This window comes from Thamnophis sirtalis, unplaced genomic scaffold (genome assembly GCF_051295495.1).
Source record: "Thamnophis sirtalis isolate CommonGarterSnake01/CBP01778 unplaced genomic scaffold, rThaSir2_p1.2 scaffold_15, whole genome shotgun sequence".
In the NCBI taxonomy this organism is placed as follows: Eukaryota; Metazoa; Chordata; class Lepidosauria; order Squamata; family Natricidae; genus Thamnophis; species Thamnophis sirtalis.
In genome coordinates, this window is record NW_028261395.1 from 43854651 (window position 1) to 43869133 (window position 14483).

The 14483-nt window shown below is 49.0% G+C and overlaps 1 protein-coding gene across 1 annotated transcript in view; it reads left to right on the forward strand.

The window, feature by feature from the left end:
* MIB2 (MIB E3 ubiquitin protein ligase 2) overlaps positions 1-10048 on the forward strand; it is a 30584-nt gene extending 20536 nt beyond the window's left edge. Inside the window, exons 12-21 of the mRNA XM_087702629.1 lie at positions 141-274; positions 1117-1265; positions 2748-2904; positions 3100-3254; positions 3978-4104; positions 5017-5244; positions 6329-6507; positions 7094-7278; positions 8306-8371; positions 9255-10048. Coding sequence (XP_087558755.1) covers positions 141-274; positions 1117-1265; positions 2748-2904; positions 3100-3254; positions 3978-4104; positions 5017-5244; positions 6329-6507; positions 7094-7278; positions 8306-8371; positions 9255-9496 — 1622 coding nt within the window. The 3' untranslated portion in view covers positions 9497-10048. The remainder of the gene's footprint in view (positions 1-140; positions 275-1116; positions 1266-2747; positions 2905-3099; positions 3255-3977; positions 4105-5016; positions 5245-6328; positions 6508-7093; positions 7279-8305; positions 8372-9254) is intronic.
* The last annotated feature ends 4435 nt before the right edge of the window (positions 10049-14483 follow it).

Below are 14483 nucleotides of genomic sequence, written 5' to 3' on the forward strand. Positions count from 1 at the left end.
TGGAGGACAGTGCAACTGTCATAAATACGAATCAGGCACCCCTCCCCCCCGATTGATTGATCCATTTGGATCGTGAAGCCCTGTGCTGGCCTCCTCTCAACTGGCTGGTGACATTTGTATCGTTGTTTTCCTTTTCACAGGTTCCTTGGTGACCGTGGTGGGACGTTTACTCTCCCAAAAAAGCGAGGCCGACAGCCCCGGCCGCCTGGTGGTTGAGGCAGCCCACGGGAACGTCAGCAAAGTTCGGGACTTGATTCAGAAGTATCCCGACAAGGCAAGTACCATATTTTTTGAAGTATAAGACGCTCCGAAATATACCACCCCTAGCTTTTGAGGAGGAAAACAAGGGGAAAAATATCTGTCTCTGCCTCCCAGCAATTTGCCTCCTGGCAACAAACAGCAAACAGTACAGACAATATATGCTGTTTGTGGTGTTACATTTCAGATGATACTTACACAGAAGCTGTTAAAATTGATGTGGCTTTCTGGAAGTATACGTTATTCTCTGCTATTTAAAAGAAGATACAATAGCACTTCAGATCGAGCATTTATTTTAAAAAGCTTCTTCATTTTGTTAAGCTGTCTAGAACAATAATAAAGCAGTCTTTAAAAAATAAGTCTAATCATTTGAACATTCGATAGGCATTTATAGTTATTGACTTGCCTTCTTGCAGCAAACAGTCTGATTAGCACAAGAAAAAAAATCTGCTTCAGCCTCCCAGCAATTTGCCTGGTGGAGCAAACAGCAAGTTTCACTTTCAGTTTTAAGGCGCCTCCCGATCATCAGCTGTTTCAGGCTGCAGGGATTACCATAGCCTATTGCAGCCCATTTCCCCTGTTTGCTGCAAGGAGGCAAATTACTGGGGGCTGATGGGTAGGTGGGGCTACACTTGGTGTATAAGACACACCCAAATTTTCACCCTCTTTTAGTGGGGGGAAAGGTGCGTCTTGTACTCCGAAAAATATGGTAGTTCTTCCTGGGTCAGATTCAGACAAATGGGGGAAACGAACCCCCCCCCCCCGCCTCGCCTGTGCTGGCCCTATGAAACAAGCCAGAGTTGGCCTTGAGAGGGTGAGCTGGCCAATCCTGGAACCGATGCCAAATTCCTTTCCCAGGTGGACGTGCAGAACCAGGGCCGGACAGCCTTGCAGGTGGCTGCGTACCTGGGGCAGGTGGAAGTGTTGAAGCTCTTGGTTCAAGCCCATGCAAACATCGACCTGTGGGATGACGAAGGCGACACAGCCCTTCATTACGCAGCCTTTGGGTAAGATGGAGAGATATAGGGCAGGGCTCCCCTTGCGGGGAACATAACTCTGAGACGGGATATATGGGGCAGACACTTCCCTCCCCCCAAAAAAGGCTTTTTTAAAAAAGAGAGAGAGAGAGAGCTTCCAAATAAGACTTAATTAATAAATGGCAAGCACTTTGTATTCCCTTGGTTTCAATTCAGAAGGCATGACATACTGTTGTGGCCCCCCAACAGAGCTGGCAACAGATTCGGACAGTGGGGAGGTTGGGGAGGAAGATGGGCCAGTCCTGGAATCTGGGGAAGGCTCTGATGAGGGCTCTGTGTCGGAGGCAGAGAGGGGGCCAGAGCCGTCTGACAGTTATCAGCTGCCTTCAAAGTCAGACATCAGTGAGGCAGAAGAACAGCTGGAGCCTGTTCCCAGTGTGCGCATGTGCAGAGTGGCCAGACAAAGGGAACAGCTAAAGAACAGGGGTCGACTTGGGAGTAAGGCCACAGGTGGGTGATGAATGGCCCCTCCCAGAGGAAATACAAGAGGAGCGACAGGGGACCATTAGTTCGCTTCATTGGTTCATGACTCTCCGAGACTCCTTGCCAAGTTCTGCAGATCTCGGCCTGGCAGCTCTCCAAGCCAGATAAGGTCTGTGACTGTAAATCCTCCCTCGAAAGACTTTACTGGATGTGAAAGAGCAGAATTCACAGTCAATTAATAAAAGGGGTTTTTGTCAGGACTAGGAGTTTGCTTCAGGCTCTTGGGAAGCCTCGCTCAGAACACATACAAGGAAGAAGGATTGAGGAGAGAAAAAATCCAATGTCCTCAGAGTTATACTTTTGAACTTAGCCAGTTAAGATTAATCTTCTAGGAACATGATGGGAAGGTTGCCTGCTAGATAACAGCTGAAGAGAGTCCAAGCCAGCTGACCTTTGAGGTCCCCTATTTCTCACCCTAACGTCATGGGAGCTGGTGACAGTGGAGATGGGGCAGGGGAAGAGAAGGGGGTAGATGGTTGAAGACGGCTTAGCACTCTTAGGAGCTCTTGTGGCGCAGTGGTTAGAATGCAGCGTTGCAGGCTTGGCTCTGTCCACTGGCAGCAGTTCGATCCTGACTGGCTCAAGGTCGACTCAGCCTTCCATCCTTCTGAGGTGGGTAAAATGTGGACCCAGATAGTTGGGGGCAAGAGGCTGACTCTAGAGGGGGCTGTTAAGCATTGGGAAGTGGTATATAAGTACTAAGATAGCTAGATGATAGAAAGGTAGGTAGGTAGGTAGGTAGGTAGATGATAGGTGGATGGATGGATAGATGATAGATAATAGATAGATGATGGATGGATGATGGATGGATGGATGATGGATGGATGGATGGATAGAAATAAAGAAAAGAAAAGATTGATTCTTCCCTTTTTCCACCTTTAAAGAAACCAAAGAAACGAACGTAGCAGGAGAAGTATTTTATTTCTATTTCTAATTTCTATTTCTCCTCCCCTCCCTTGTGCAAACCAGGAATCAGGCGGACGTGGCCCGGCTCCTTGTCAGCAAAGGGGCCAACCCGAATATTTTGAACACCGCCAGGTGTACGGCCTTGTACGTTTCTGTCAACCACGGCTTCACGGAGGTGGTGAAAGCCTTGTGCGAAAACAACTGCAACGTGAATTTGCTGGTGAGTCTTCCCGTTTGGTGGGGGATCCCACAGCTCAGAAGCCCTTGTGTATCTCTGAGTGGTCTCCCATCCAGATTTTTAAAAAAAAATTGTTTTAGCTTTTGGGTTCAGCTCTAGCAGCAACGTAAAATCGTAAATGTACATTGAGAATTGGACCCCCGTTTGGCTCCGTTGACGCCTTCTCTGTCCCTTCAGGGTTCTTCGGGAGACACCCCTCTTCATTACGCCATCACTGCCGACTTCAAGTGCATCATCGAAGCCCTCACCGAGGTCCCCGGCATCGATTTTACCATCCAGAATCAACAGGGCTTCAACCTGTTGCACCACGCAGCCCTGAAAGGGAACAAGCTGTAAGCCAGAGGATGACTCAAGCACAATGTAATCGGAATTGACTTCCAGGACATGTGAGGGGCAGGCGGGCTTTAAGATCCCCGGCAAGGCTGCCCGCCAGAGAAATGTCGGCAAAAGCATCAAATTGTTTTGAAAGGGGAGAGAAGGGATCATTGGGCCTGCCAAGAGAATTATGCAAGGAGCAGAGAGAGGTTGGGGGGGGGGGGCGGGGAGGGAGGCGGCTTGGAAGGGGCTGGTTGTGAAATCTGAAAAGAAGGTGCTGCTTCTTTCAAGAAGTCGCCATCTAAGACTTGCATGCCTCATTTAAATGGCCAAGATGCTGACCTCGTTGATCAGAAAGTTCGGCGGTTCGAATCCCTAGCACTGCATAACGGAGGGAGCTCCCGTGACTTGTCTCAGCTTCTGCCAACCTAGCAGTTCGAAAGCACGTAAAAAATGCAAGTAGAAAAATAGGAACCACCTTTGGTGGGAAGGGAACAGCATTCCGTGCGCCTTCGGGAGTTGAGTCATGCCGGCCACATGACCACGGAGACGTCTTCGGACAGCGCTGGCTCTTTGGCTTTGAAACGGAGATGAGCACTGCCCCCTAGAGTCAGGAACAACCAGCACATGCATGCAAGGGAAACCTTTACCCTAAATGCACAATTTTTACTTCTTTTCTTCCATGTCTTTTTTCCTTTTTTCCACTCCCGTTCCTGTCCTCTTTTCTCTCCTCCCGTCAGAGCGATCAAGAAAATCCTGGCAAGGGCTCGGCAGTTGGTGGACGTCAAAAAGGACGACGGCTTCACCGCTCTGCATCTGGCTGCCCTCAACAATCACAAGGAGGTGGCAGAGATTTTAATCAAAGAGGTGAATAGAGAGAGAAACTATGGGGGGTGAGGAGAGCCTGGAAGCTTTCTATGTTTGGGGAGGATGTCTGCCCAAAGCAGCTATTTTTAAGGTCTGTTTAGAAGCCTGTGATCTCTTAGTGGTCTCCCAACCAGGCCTGCTCTGTTTAGGTTAAGGCCAGGCTCTTGAGGCAACATTGCTATCAAGGCAAGATTAATGCTTTTTTTTTTTGGCTTGGCTCAATATTTTATCAGTGGAAGGAAGAAAGGCTCTTCCATTTTCCTGGAAAAAAAAAACACTATGTAGTCCTTGACTTATGACCACAACTGACCTCAGAATTTTGATCATATGACGTGGTGGTGGCTTAAGTGGGCAGTTATAAGTTTGGATGGCCTGCCAAGTGCGTGAACTTCAATTGCACGATCACGGAGGAGGGCTTGTCACCTTGGGCACAGGTCCTCCGTCTCTTCAGCACCGTTGTAATTTCAAATAGTCGCTGAGCCAATGGTTGTAAACCGAGGACTCCCTGTACAAAAGCCAGTCCTACTGTAGAAAAGGATCAGTCAGAGCCCTTTAGAACAGGGGTCTCCTAACTTTGGCAACTTTAAGACTTGTGGACTTCAACTCCCAGAGTTCCTCAGCCTCGGGGCACAATGAGGATATATCTGCTGAACAAAACTCCGCAATGGCGACCGAAAGGCATCCGGCCATTAAATACTCTGCTAGCTCCATTCGGTTGCCCAGACTCCACCCCACAAGGGATTATTCTGGGAGTTGAAGTCCACAAGTCTTAAAAGTTGTCAAGATTGGGGAGCCCTGCTTTAGGAGGAAATAAACGTCCGCCTCTCCCCAAGATTAAAACTTCCCGCTGGCAAAAAAGGGGCCCCCATTTTATGGAATTAAAAGGTGGTGGGTCCTTCCCTCGTCCCTCAGGGCCGCTGCGATGTGAACCTCAGGAACAACCGCAACCAGACGCCCCTGCACTTAGCCGTCACCCAGGGCCACGTGGAGATGGTGCAGCTGTTGGTGAAAGAAGGCGCCGATGTCAATTCCGAAGACGAGGACGGCGACACCGCCATGCATATCATTTTGGAGAGGGAGCACCTGGTGTCCGTCCTGGTCGATGAGCAGTCGGACCAGGAAGACAGCCTCTTCTCCAAGGTGAGGGTGGGGGCAGGGCTCGAACGCAGGGCTGGTGAAAGCGGGGTTCAGGCTTTAGGGCTCCTTTGCTGGGACAAATCCATCAAGGGGTTTACCAAGACAACGGCTTCAGTTTGTGTTTTAAGATGAGGGTTGTGAGTTCTAGATTTCCCCCTGAAACGTCTTCCGTTCCCATCCACTTCTGGGCTCATTATGTGGAGAACAGATAATAGCAATAGCCCTTAGACATATTCCACTTCACAGTGTTTTACAGGCCTCTCTAAGTGGTTTACAGAGTCAGCCTCTTGCCCCCAACAATCTGGGTCCTCATTTTACTGACCTCGGAAGGATGGAAGGCCGAGTCAACCTTGCGCCAGTGAGATTCGAACTCCTAAATGTCAGGCAGCTGGCAGTCAGCGGAAGTAGTACTGTACTCTAACCACCACGCCACCGCAGCTCATCCTCACTACAATTGAGCCCGGAATTGTTGCTGTCAAGCAAGATAGTCGTTAAGTGAATTTGGCCATATTTTGCAGCCTTTCTTGAGCCGCCGTTCTTAAGGGAATCACTGCAGTTGTTCAGTTAGTAACCGGGTTGTTAAGTGAATCGGGCTTCCCCCTGGACTTCACTTGCCAGAAGGTCGCAAAAGGGGATCGCATAACCCTGGGATACTGCAACGGTCATAAATAGGAGCTATTTCCCACGTACCCCAGCTTGTCCCTGGACATGCTGTAATGGTCATTAAGTGTGAAAAAGGGACACAAGTCCCTTTTTTCAGAACAGTTGTAACTTGGAAGAGTAAAATGAATGGTTGTAATTTGAGGGACGACCTATATAAAGTTTTTAGTGGCACTTCGAAGATAATAAAAAGTTTTACCCAAGTATCATTTTCTTCTGAAAACACAGCCCCTTCGAGGTAGGCCAGCTCAAGAAGTGAAATGGAGGCTGAGTTAATCTGAATCCCCCACCCCAACTCTTCATCCTATCTCTGCAATCCCTTCTCCAAGTCCCTCTTTTCACAGCTTCCTCCTCCTTTGCCCTTGATGATTCTCTTGTCCCAATTTCTTTGGCGCCCATAGTTCTTCCTGTCTCCATCCTCCCGCAGCTCCAGGCCTCCGGTTTCCTTGGCAAAACCAAACTGAACGTGGGAACGGCCCTCGCCTGCTACCTGGCCCAGCAAGGGGCCGACGTCAACTATGCCAATCACCGGGGCAAGTCCCCGCTTGACCTGGCCTCGGACGGCAGCATTGCACACCTAATCCAGAACTTCTCCCAGAAATACAGGTGAGGGTCGGTCCCGACTTCTGCTCTTGGCTTCCTCCCTTGAGATGTTCTTCGTTGCTGGAGATAAGGGATCCATTCCGAGCTCAGAAATGGTTTAATATTCACTGCAAAAATTTGAGACTTAAGTTTGCATGAGGTTGCACCCCTTCTGCATCCCTCGACATGGCTCCCCCCTTTCAAAATTTGGGCCCTTCTGTGGCGCTGCAAATGGCCCTTATGGTTTCCCCCTCTCATCAAGATGAGGGGGTTAGCTGTCAAAAAGATGTTGGATTCTGCTAAATTGCAGCCACCCCTGACCAGGGCATCCTCATCTTTTAACGACCCCATCATCTCTTGCGGGGCGGAGTCTGAGCAACTGAATGGAGCTGGCAGAGGGTTTTCATGGCCAGATGCCCTTCCTGACGCCAGTGGGGAGTTTTTGTTCAGCAGATATATTCTCATCATGCCCAGAGAGAGAAAGATCTGCCTCTACCTAGGATCAAACTCACAGCCTCCTGATTGTGAGGCGAGAGCTGCACCTCTAGGCCACCGCACCACTCTACCCCCGGACCAGGCCTAATCTCACATGGCCTCTTTCTGTCCCCAGAGAGCAGCAGGACTCCTTTGAGAGCTCCACCATGACCAGCAGCCTGAGAAGAGTCCACACCACCCCCAACACCATGACGAACCTCAGCGTGCCAAAAGCGGTTGCCCCTTCGGAGTGCTTGGTTTGCTCGGAACTAGCGCTGCTGGTCCTCTTCTTCCCCTGCCAACACAGCATCGTGTGTGAAGGTATTGCTGCGTTGAACGCCCGTATTCTGTAACTGAAACCTCTTTTTCTTATTTCCTTCCCCCCCCCCTAACATAGGGGTGTCAAACTCAATTTAATTGAGGGCCGCATCAGGGCTGTGGTTGACCTGGTGGGGGGGGGGGAGCGAGTGGGTGGATGTGGCCAACTGGTTGGGCATGGCCAGCCACTCTGCTTTGCACTGGGTAGACTGGGCCGAAGCCACCCTGGCCTGAAGTTTCCTCTTCCCATGGGGTAGACCGTTTAAGGACCCAGGCGGCCTTAAAAAGCACAAATTCCTTTCGTTCACAGTCAGCAAGGCTTTAGCAAACAGTCTTTCCAAGGAATATTTATCAACACGAACCTTATCTCGCTGGGAGAGCAGCCAGATAACTTGTTTCCAAAGGCAGGGCAAGGCAACACTTGGCACAGAGTCTCTTATAGTCACAAACAGAACTTTCAACTATCGACAACACGACCGAAGGAACAAACTGTTTCCTGCAAAAGCCCCCTCCCCATTCGCTCCTCTTTTGTTTCCTATGGGAGGGGCCAATCACTTCCAAGGTGTGGCTTTATTCCCATGTCGACCCTGTTTTCTTAGTTGTTCTTGTCTTCCGGCAGCTTTGCGCATGCGCACACTGGGAGCAAGCTCCCGCTGTTCCTCTGCCTCGCTGCTGTCTAGCTCCCTCTCTGCCTCCAACGCAGAGCCCTCATCAGCGCCTTCCCCAGCCTCCAGGACTGGCCCATGTTCCTCCCCAGCCTCCTCACCGACCGACTCTGCTGCCAGCTCCACTGGCTGCCTGCGGGCCACAACAGACCAGGCCAAAGCAATGTGGCGGTCTCCTTTCATTTTCCAGTATGGCCCCACAGGCCAGATCCAACCACATTGCAGGCTGGATCTGGCCCACGGGCCTTGTGTTTGACATCCTTGCCCAAAAGTAAAGAATGAAAATTCGTTGGAAATCCTGCCTAAAAACCACTTCTCTTCTTCCAATCTTTTCCCCTCTTCTCAATTTCTCCTCCCGCCAACAGAATGTTCCAGAAGAATGAAGAAATGCATCAAATGCCAAGTCACCATTACAAAAAAGTTGAAGCAAGGTGAGCACCATTGCTTGATACCTTTGGGGGGGGGGTTTCCCTTTAGCCAACAGGTGTAGAATACAGGCAGAGCATTGGGAACCTCCAGTTATGACAATCGGCCTCCAGAAAGGTGAGACCGAATTCTCCTTCCTTTCCCTTCGCCCTCATCCTCCTCCAGTTTTCCTTGGGGGCTGCATTTTGGTCAACGGGAAACATCAAGGCATACATCTATTGCTGGTTTTCTTATTTTGGTAAGCCACAATTGCTTTACTCATCCAGGAACAGATGAGAGATAAACCACAGTTAAGACCGAAAAAGCTCCCCCAAAGTCAGGATTTATGAGTAAAATATGGGGGATTCCGTGCTTGTCTTTAGTTCCAAGCAACACATGTCACAGGGACACGATGGCTCAGTCGCTAAGACGCTGAGCTTGTCAATCAGAAAGGTCGACAGTTCGAATCCCTAGTGTTGCATAACGGAGCGAGCGCTCGTGACTTGTCCCAGCTTCTCTCAACCTAGCAGTTCGAAAGCACGTAAAAAATGCAAGTAGAAAAAATAGGGACCACTTTTGGTGGGAAGGGAACAGCGTTCCATGCGCCTTCAGGAGTTGAGTCATGCCAGTCACATGACCACTGAGACATCTTCGGACAGTGCTGGCTTTGAAACGGAGATGAGCACCGCCCCCTAGAGCCAGGAATGACTAGCACACAGGTGCGAAGGGAACCTTTAACTTAAAACATGTCACACATCTTAGCCTGACCTGCCAGCTGGGAAATTCACATGGAGCGAAAAGACACTTAGAAAAGGGACACATGCGTGTGTGTGTGTGTGTGTGTCCGTCCATCCTTTCTCCCACCACCTTCCCCATCTCATGTCTCTCCCTCTCCTCTCCCGACCACAGACAACTCCGAAGTCGACGGTGGGTCGGGCCCCGAGGTCACCAACCAACAGAAGCTCATGGAGGATCTACAGAGCCGCTATCGGCAGATGGAGGAACGGATCACCTGCCCCATCTGTATCGACAGCCAGATCAGAGTGATCTACCAGTGTGGACACGGGTCGTGCCAAGAGTGTGGCGTGTCCTTGAACGTCTGTCCCATCTGCCGACAGACCATCCGCGAGAGGATCCCGATCTTCGTTTGAGGACTGGCTCTGGCTTTGCCACCCCAACCCCCCCACCCCCACCGCTGTCTTGCCCCTCCCTCCTCTGGGTTCGAATTTTGCTTTGGTTGGGCGAGTCCAGAGCGGACAAAGAGAGAAGATCTGGACTTGCAAAGACTTGGGCTGGGAGATGTGGGTTAAGAGCTTTTCCTTCCTAGCTTTCTCCAGTGTCAAAAAGAGGAGCAATCTTCCCGAAAGAGCATGTTTCCTTCCGTCCCGTGGAAAAGCAATCTTCTTGCACTTTAAAAGGCGGGGTCTGGATCTGGCTCCGCCCTCCCAGCAGGGAGGAGCCAGCCCAGAGCAAAGTTGATGCCGCACAGCCTGGATGTCGGAAAGGCGAACGGAAAAGGTATCTTATGGGCCAAGGAAGCCCTGATGGAGAAAGGGATGGGTGTGCATGTATGCGTGTGCGTGCGTGCGTGCGTGCGTATGTGTGTGTGTGAGAGAGAGAGAGAGAGAGAGAGAGAGAATGTCCTTTAACATGAAGTCGTGAATGTTTGCTGGCAAAAAATACAACACATCTGCACAAGCCTTTTTCTATGGGCTGGTAGCATTTCTTCCTTACCCACAAATCGTCAGAGTTTGTTGCATAAATTCAAATCCAGAAAGCGCACACATGGGTAACTGATGCAGCAGGATTCATTCACTTCTTTATATACATAAGAATAGGAAATGTACAATACCAACAGCTGGTTCTTCCAAGTAAACACAAGGCAGGAGAGCTACAGGAGAGAAACACAAGCAGTTAGTTCCATTTCAGCAGACAAACCCAGACAGGCTGCTAGTTTACTTCTCAGAGCAGCAGACTGTTTAAGTCTCTGTTTCAATTCTCTGCACAGACTCCTATCTTTTTAAGCTCCCATTGACTGACTTAGTTGCCATGCCTCTTCATTGGCTGACCTTGTTCCCATGCCTCTCCCAGTTATGAATATTTTAACACAAATGATTTGAGTCTCGCAATGAGGGGCTCTTAATGGAGGGGGCCAAATCGGTGGGCTAGTTAACAGGATCACAGAATTGGAAGAGATCTTGGAGGATTTCTAGTCCAAACCTCTGCTCAAGCAGGAGAACCTGTATACCATTTCAGACCAATGGCTGTCCAGTCTCTTCTTAAAAGACTCCAGTGTTGGAAGCATGCACAACTTTCACTCCCTCTCAGGAAATTTCTCCAGGTTGCTTCTCTCCGTGTTTAGTTTCCACCCCGTGGCTTCTTATCCTGCCTTCAGCTGCTGTGAAGAATAGCTTGACCCCCCTCTTCTTTGTGACAGCCCTCTAGATAGGTGGGAAGACAATCCCAGAACATAGAAATCAGTCTTAGAAATCCCCCTGCGAGGCTCGGTGGACATCCGAGTGGGAAGGAAAAGGGAGCCCAAGGCATAATTCCAATGAAAAGATGAAAAATTGGCTTGGCCGGGAAACCCTAATAAGAGTGAAACCAACGCTCCAGGTTTGATACTATTCAGATTGCCTCCTGGGTCAGGAGCAGCGTACCCTCAACCCACCGTTCAAGAAGCCGAAGATGTCAGAAAGGAAGGCCCCTTGGGCTGGATGGGAATGGCCGGTAATTCATTATTGGACTTAACTGAGTTTCACAAAGCGGAGAAGAGCAATCCAGATCATGCAGAGGGCGTGATCTCTAGGAATTTCAGGCCAAACAACGATGAAGGGCAAGAAGGGCATTGTGATTATTCTGGGGCAGGAAGGCCGGGGGGGTGGGGGTGGGTCAAACCCACCAGCTCCCCTGTTGTAGCAAGTTGGTTGCTTAGCCCAACTTTAAATTGTGATCACCCCCAATTGCATCATTATTTTGTGTTCAAGGAAACAGGTCAGTTGTTCCAGAGACAGAAAGTGAAACCAGAGTAGGGCAAAAGGTTAATAATTCTTGCAAGGCATAAAAAAGAGAGTGCCCTCCAGTGATGACTTTGGGCAGGGCAGCCTAAGAGGGACTACAGGTAGTCTTCAATTTAAGATTTGAAATTTCTGTTACTAAGCGAGATGGGAATTTTGCTCCATTTTAATGACCATTTTTTGAAATGGTGGTTAAGTGGATTACTGCAGTTGTTTTAGTGTGACCTGAGAGGGAGTACTAAGACAAAGCATGGAAAGGGTGCCCTCCTGTGGTTCAGCGGCCTGAAAGAGGCTAATAAGTTTGTACCACAACAAAATGCAAATGATGCCCTCTGCTGGTTATTTTGGGCATAAAGGCCTGAAAGGGGCTATCAAGATAACACAGAATATAGAAACAGTGCCCTCCAGTGGCCATTTTGGGTGTAGCTGACTGAAAAGGACTACAAAGACACTTGATAACACAGGGTGTGCAAAGGGTTCCCTATGGTGGCTATTTGGGGCATGCCAGCCTGAAACAGACTAAAAAGACATCTACTGCACAGGGCACGCAAAGGATGCCCTCTGGTGGTTATTTTATACATAACAGCCTGAAAGGGACTACAAAGACCATCAATAGCAGAGGGCATTCACATGGTGCCCTCCTGTCGTTATTTTGGGCATAGTGGCCTGAAAGGGAGTACTAAGATCATCTACAACACAGGGTATGCAAAGGGTGCCCTCCAAGGGCTGTTTTGGTATAGTATGCTTTAAACTGACTACAAAGAACATACAGCACAGGGCATGCAAATAATGCCCTCTGGTGGCTATTTTATACATAACAGCCTGAAAGCAACTACAAAGACCATGTCCAGAACAGGGCATGCAAATAATGCCCTCTGGTGGCGATTTGGGGCATTCCAGCCTGAAAAAGACTAACCAGGAAACAGTGCCCTCTGGTGGCTATTTGGGCATAGCAGCCTGAAGGGCTAATAAGGCCATCTATATAGCTAATGGCATTAGAGTGCCCTCCGGTGGCTATTTTGGGGATAGAAGCCTCAAAGGGGCTGATAAGACCATCTATATAGCTAATGGCATTAGAGTGCCCTCCGGTGGCTATTTTGGGCATAGCAGCCTGAAAGGGGCAAATAAGACCATCTATATAGCTAATGGCAATAGAGTGCCCTCCGGTGGCTATTTTGGGCATAGCAGCCTCAAAGGGGCTAATAAGACCATCTATATAGCTAATGGCATTAGAGTGCCCTCCGGTGGCTATTTTGGGCATAGAAGCCTGAAAGGGGCTAATAAGACCATCTATATAGCTAATGGCATTAGAGTGCCCTCCGGTGGCTATTTTGGGCATAGAAGCCTGAAAGGGGCTGATAAGACCATCTATATAGCTAATGGCATTAGAGTGCCCTCCGGTGGCTATTTTGGGCATTCCAGCCTGAAAAAGACTAACCAGGAAACAGTGCCCTCTGGTGGCTATTTGGGCATAGCAGCCTGAAGGGCTAATAAGGCCATCTATAGCTAATGGCATTGGAGTGCCCTCCGGTGGCTATTTTGGGCATAGCAGCCTGAAAAAGACTAACCAGGAAACAGTGCCCTCTGGTGGCTATTTGGGCATAGCAGCCTGAAGGGCTAATAAGGCCATCTATAGCTAATGACATTAGAGTGCCCTCCGGTGGCTATTTTGGGCATAGCAGCCTCAAAGGGGCTGATAAGACCATCTATATGGCATTAGAGTGCCCTCCGGTGGCTATTTTGGGCATAGCAGCCTCAAAGGGGCTAATAAGACCATCTATATAGCTAATGGCATTAGAGTGCCCTCCGGTGGCTATTTTGGGCATAGTAGCCTCAAAGGGGCTGATAAGACCATCTATATAGCTAATGGCATTAGAGTGCCCTCCGGTGGCTATTTTGGGCATAGCAGCCTCAAAGGGGCTAATAAGACCATCTATATAGCTAATGGCATTAGAGTGCCCTCCGGTGGCTATTTTGGGCATAGCAGCCTCAAAGGGGCTAATAAGATCATCTATATCGCTAATGGCATTAGAGTACCCTCCGGTGGCTATTTTGGGCATAGCAGCCTCAAAGGGGCTAATAAGACCATCTATATAGCTAATGGCATTAGAGTGCCCTCCGGTGGCTATTTTGGGCATAGAAGCCTGAAAGGGGCTAATAAGACCATCTATATAGCTAATGGCATTAGAGTGCCCTCTGGTGGCTATTTTGGGCATAGCAGCCTCAAAGGGGCTAATAAGACCATCTATATAGCTAATGGCATTAGAGTGCCCTCCAGTGGCTATTTCTAAAAACAATTCTTCCGGGAATTCCAACACAGGAAGTTCTCGATCTACGACGATCACAACTGAGCCCAAATTTCTGTGCATAAATGAGAGTAATTTAATCAGTTTTGCCCCATTTTACAATCTTTCTTGCCACAGTTGTTAAGTGAATCAATGCAGCTGTTGGTAACACGGTTTGGTAATCTGGCGTCCCCGTTGATTTTGCTTGCAAAAGATGATTAATCACCCCAGAACTTTGTGGCTGTCATAAATAAGAGTTGCCAAGCATTCGAATTTTGATCAGGTCACCAGGGAGATGTTCTAAATCAAGGACTGCTTTGTTACCCTTGCTTTAATTATTGGAATAGCAAAGACTGCCACCCTGTGGACATAACTGGCTATTACACATTACCAAGGCCAGTGCTTATTATGGAAAATAGTTGTTTTGGAGGAAAGCAGCTTTTCTTTTGCTTTCAAAGGATCCTTTTATTGTTTTTCTTGCATGTTGTTTTTAGCAATAGCACTTAGACTTATATATCACTTTACAGTGCTTTTACAGTCCTCTACAAGTGGTTTACAGAGTCAGCCTCTTGCCCCCAACAATCATTTTATTGATCTTGGAAGGATGAAAGGCTGAGTCAACCTTGAGCCGGTTAGGATTGAACTCCTGGCAGTCAGCAGAGTTAGCCTGCAATCCTGCATTCTAACTACTGGGAAAGAAGGAAGGAAGGAAGGAAGGAAGGAAGGAAGGAAGGAAGGAAGGAAGGAAGGAGGGAGGGAGGGAGGGAGGGAGGGAGAGAGGGAGGGAGGGAGGGAGGGAGGAAAATAGACATAGCACTTCTGCTTCACAGTAGTTT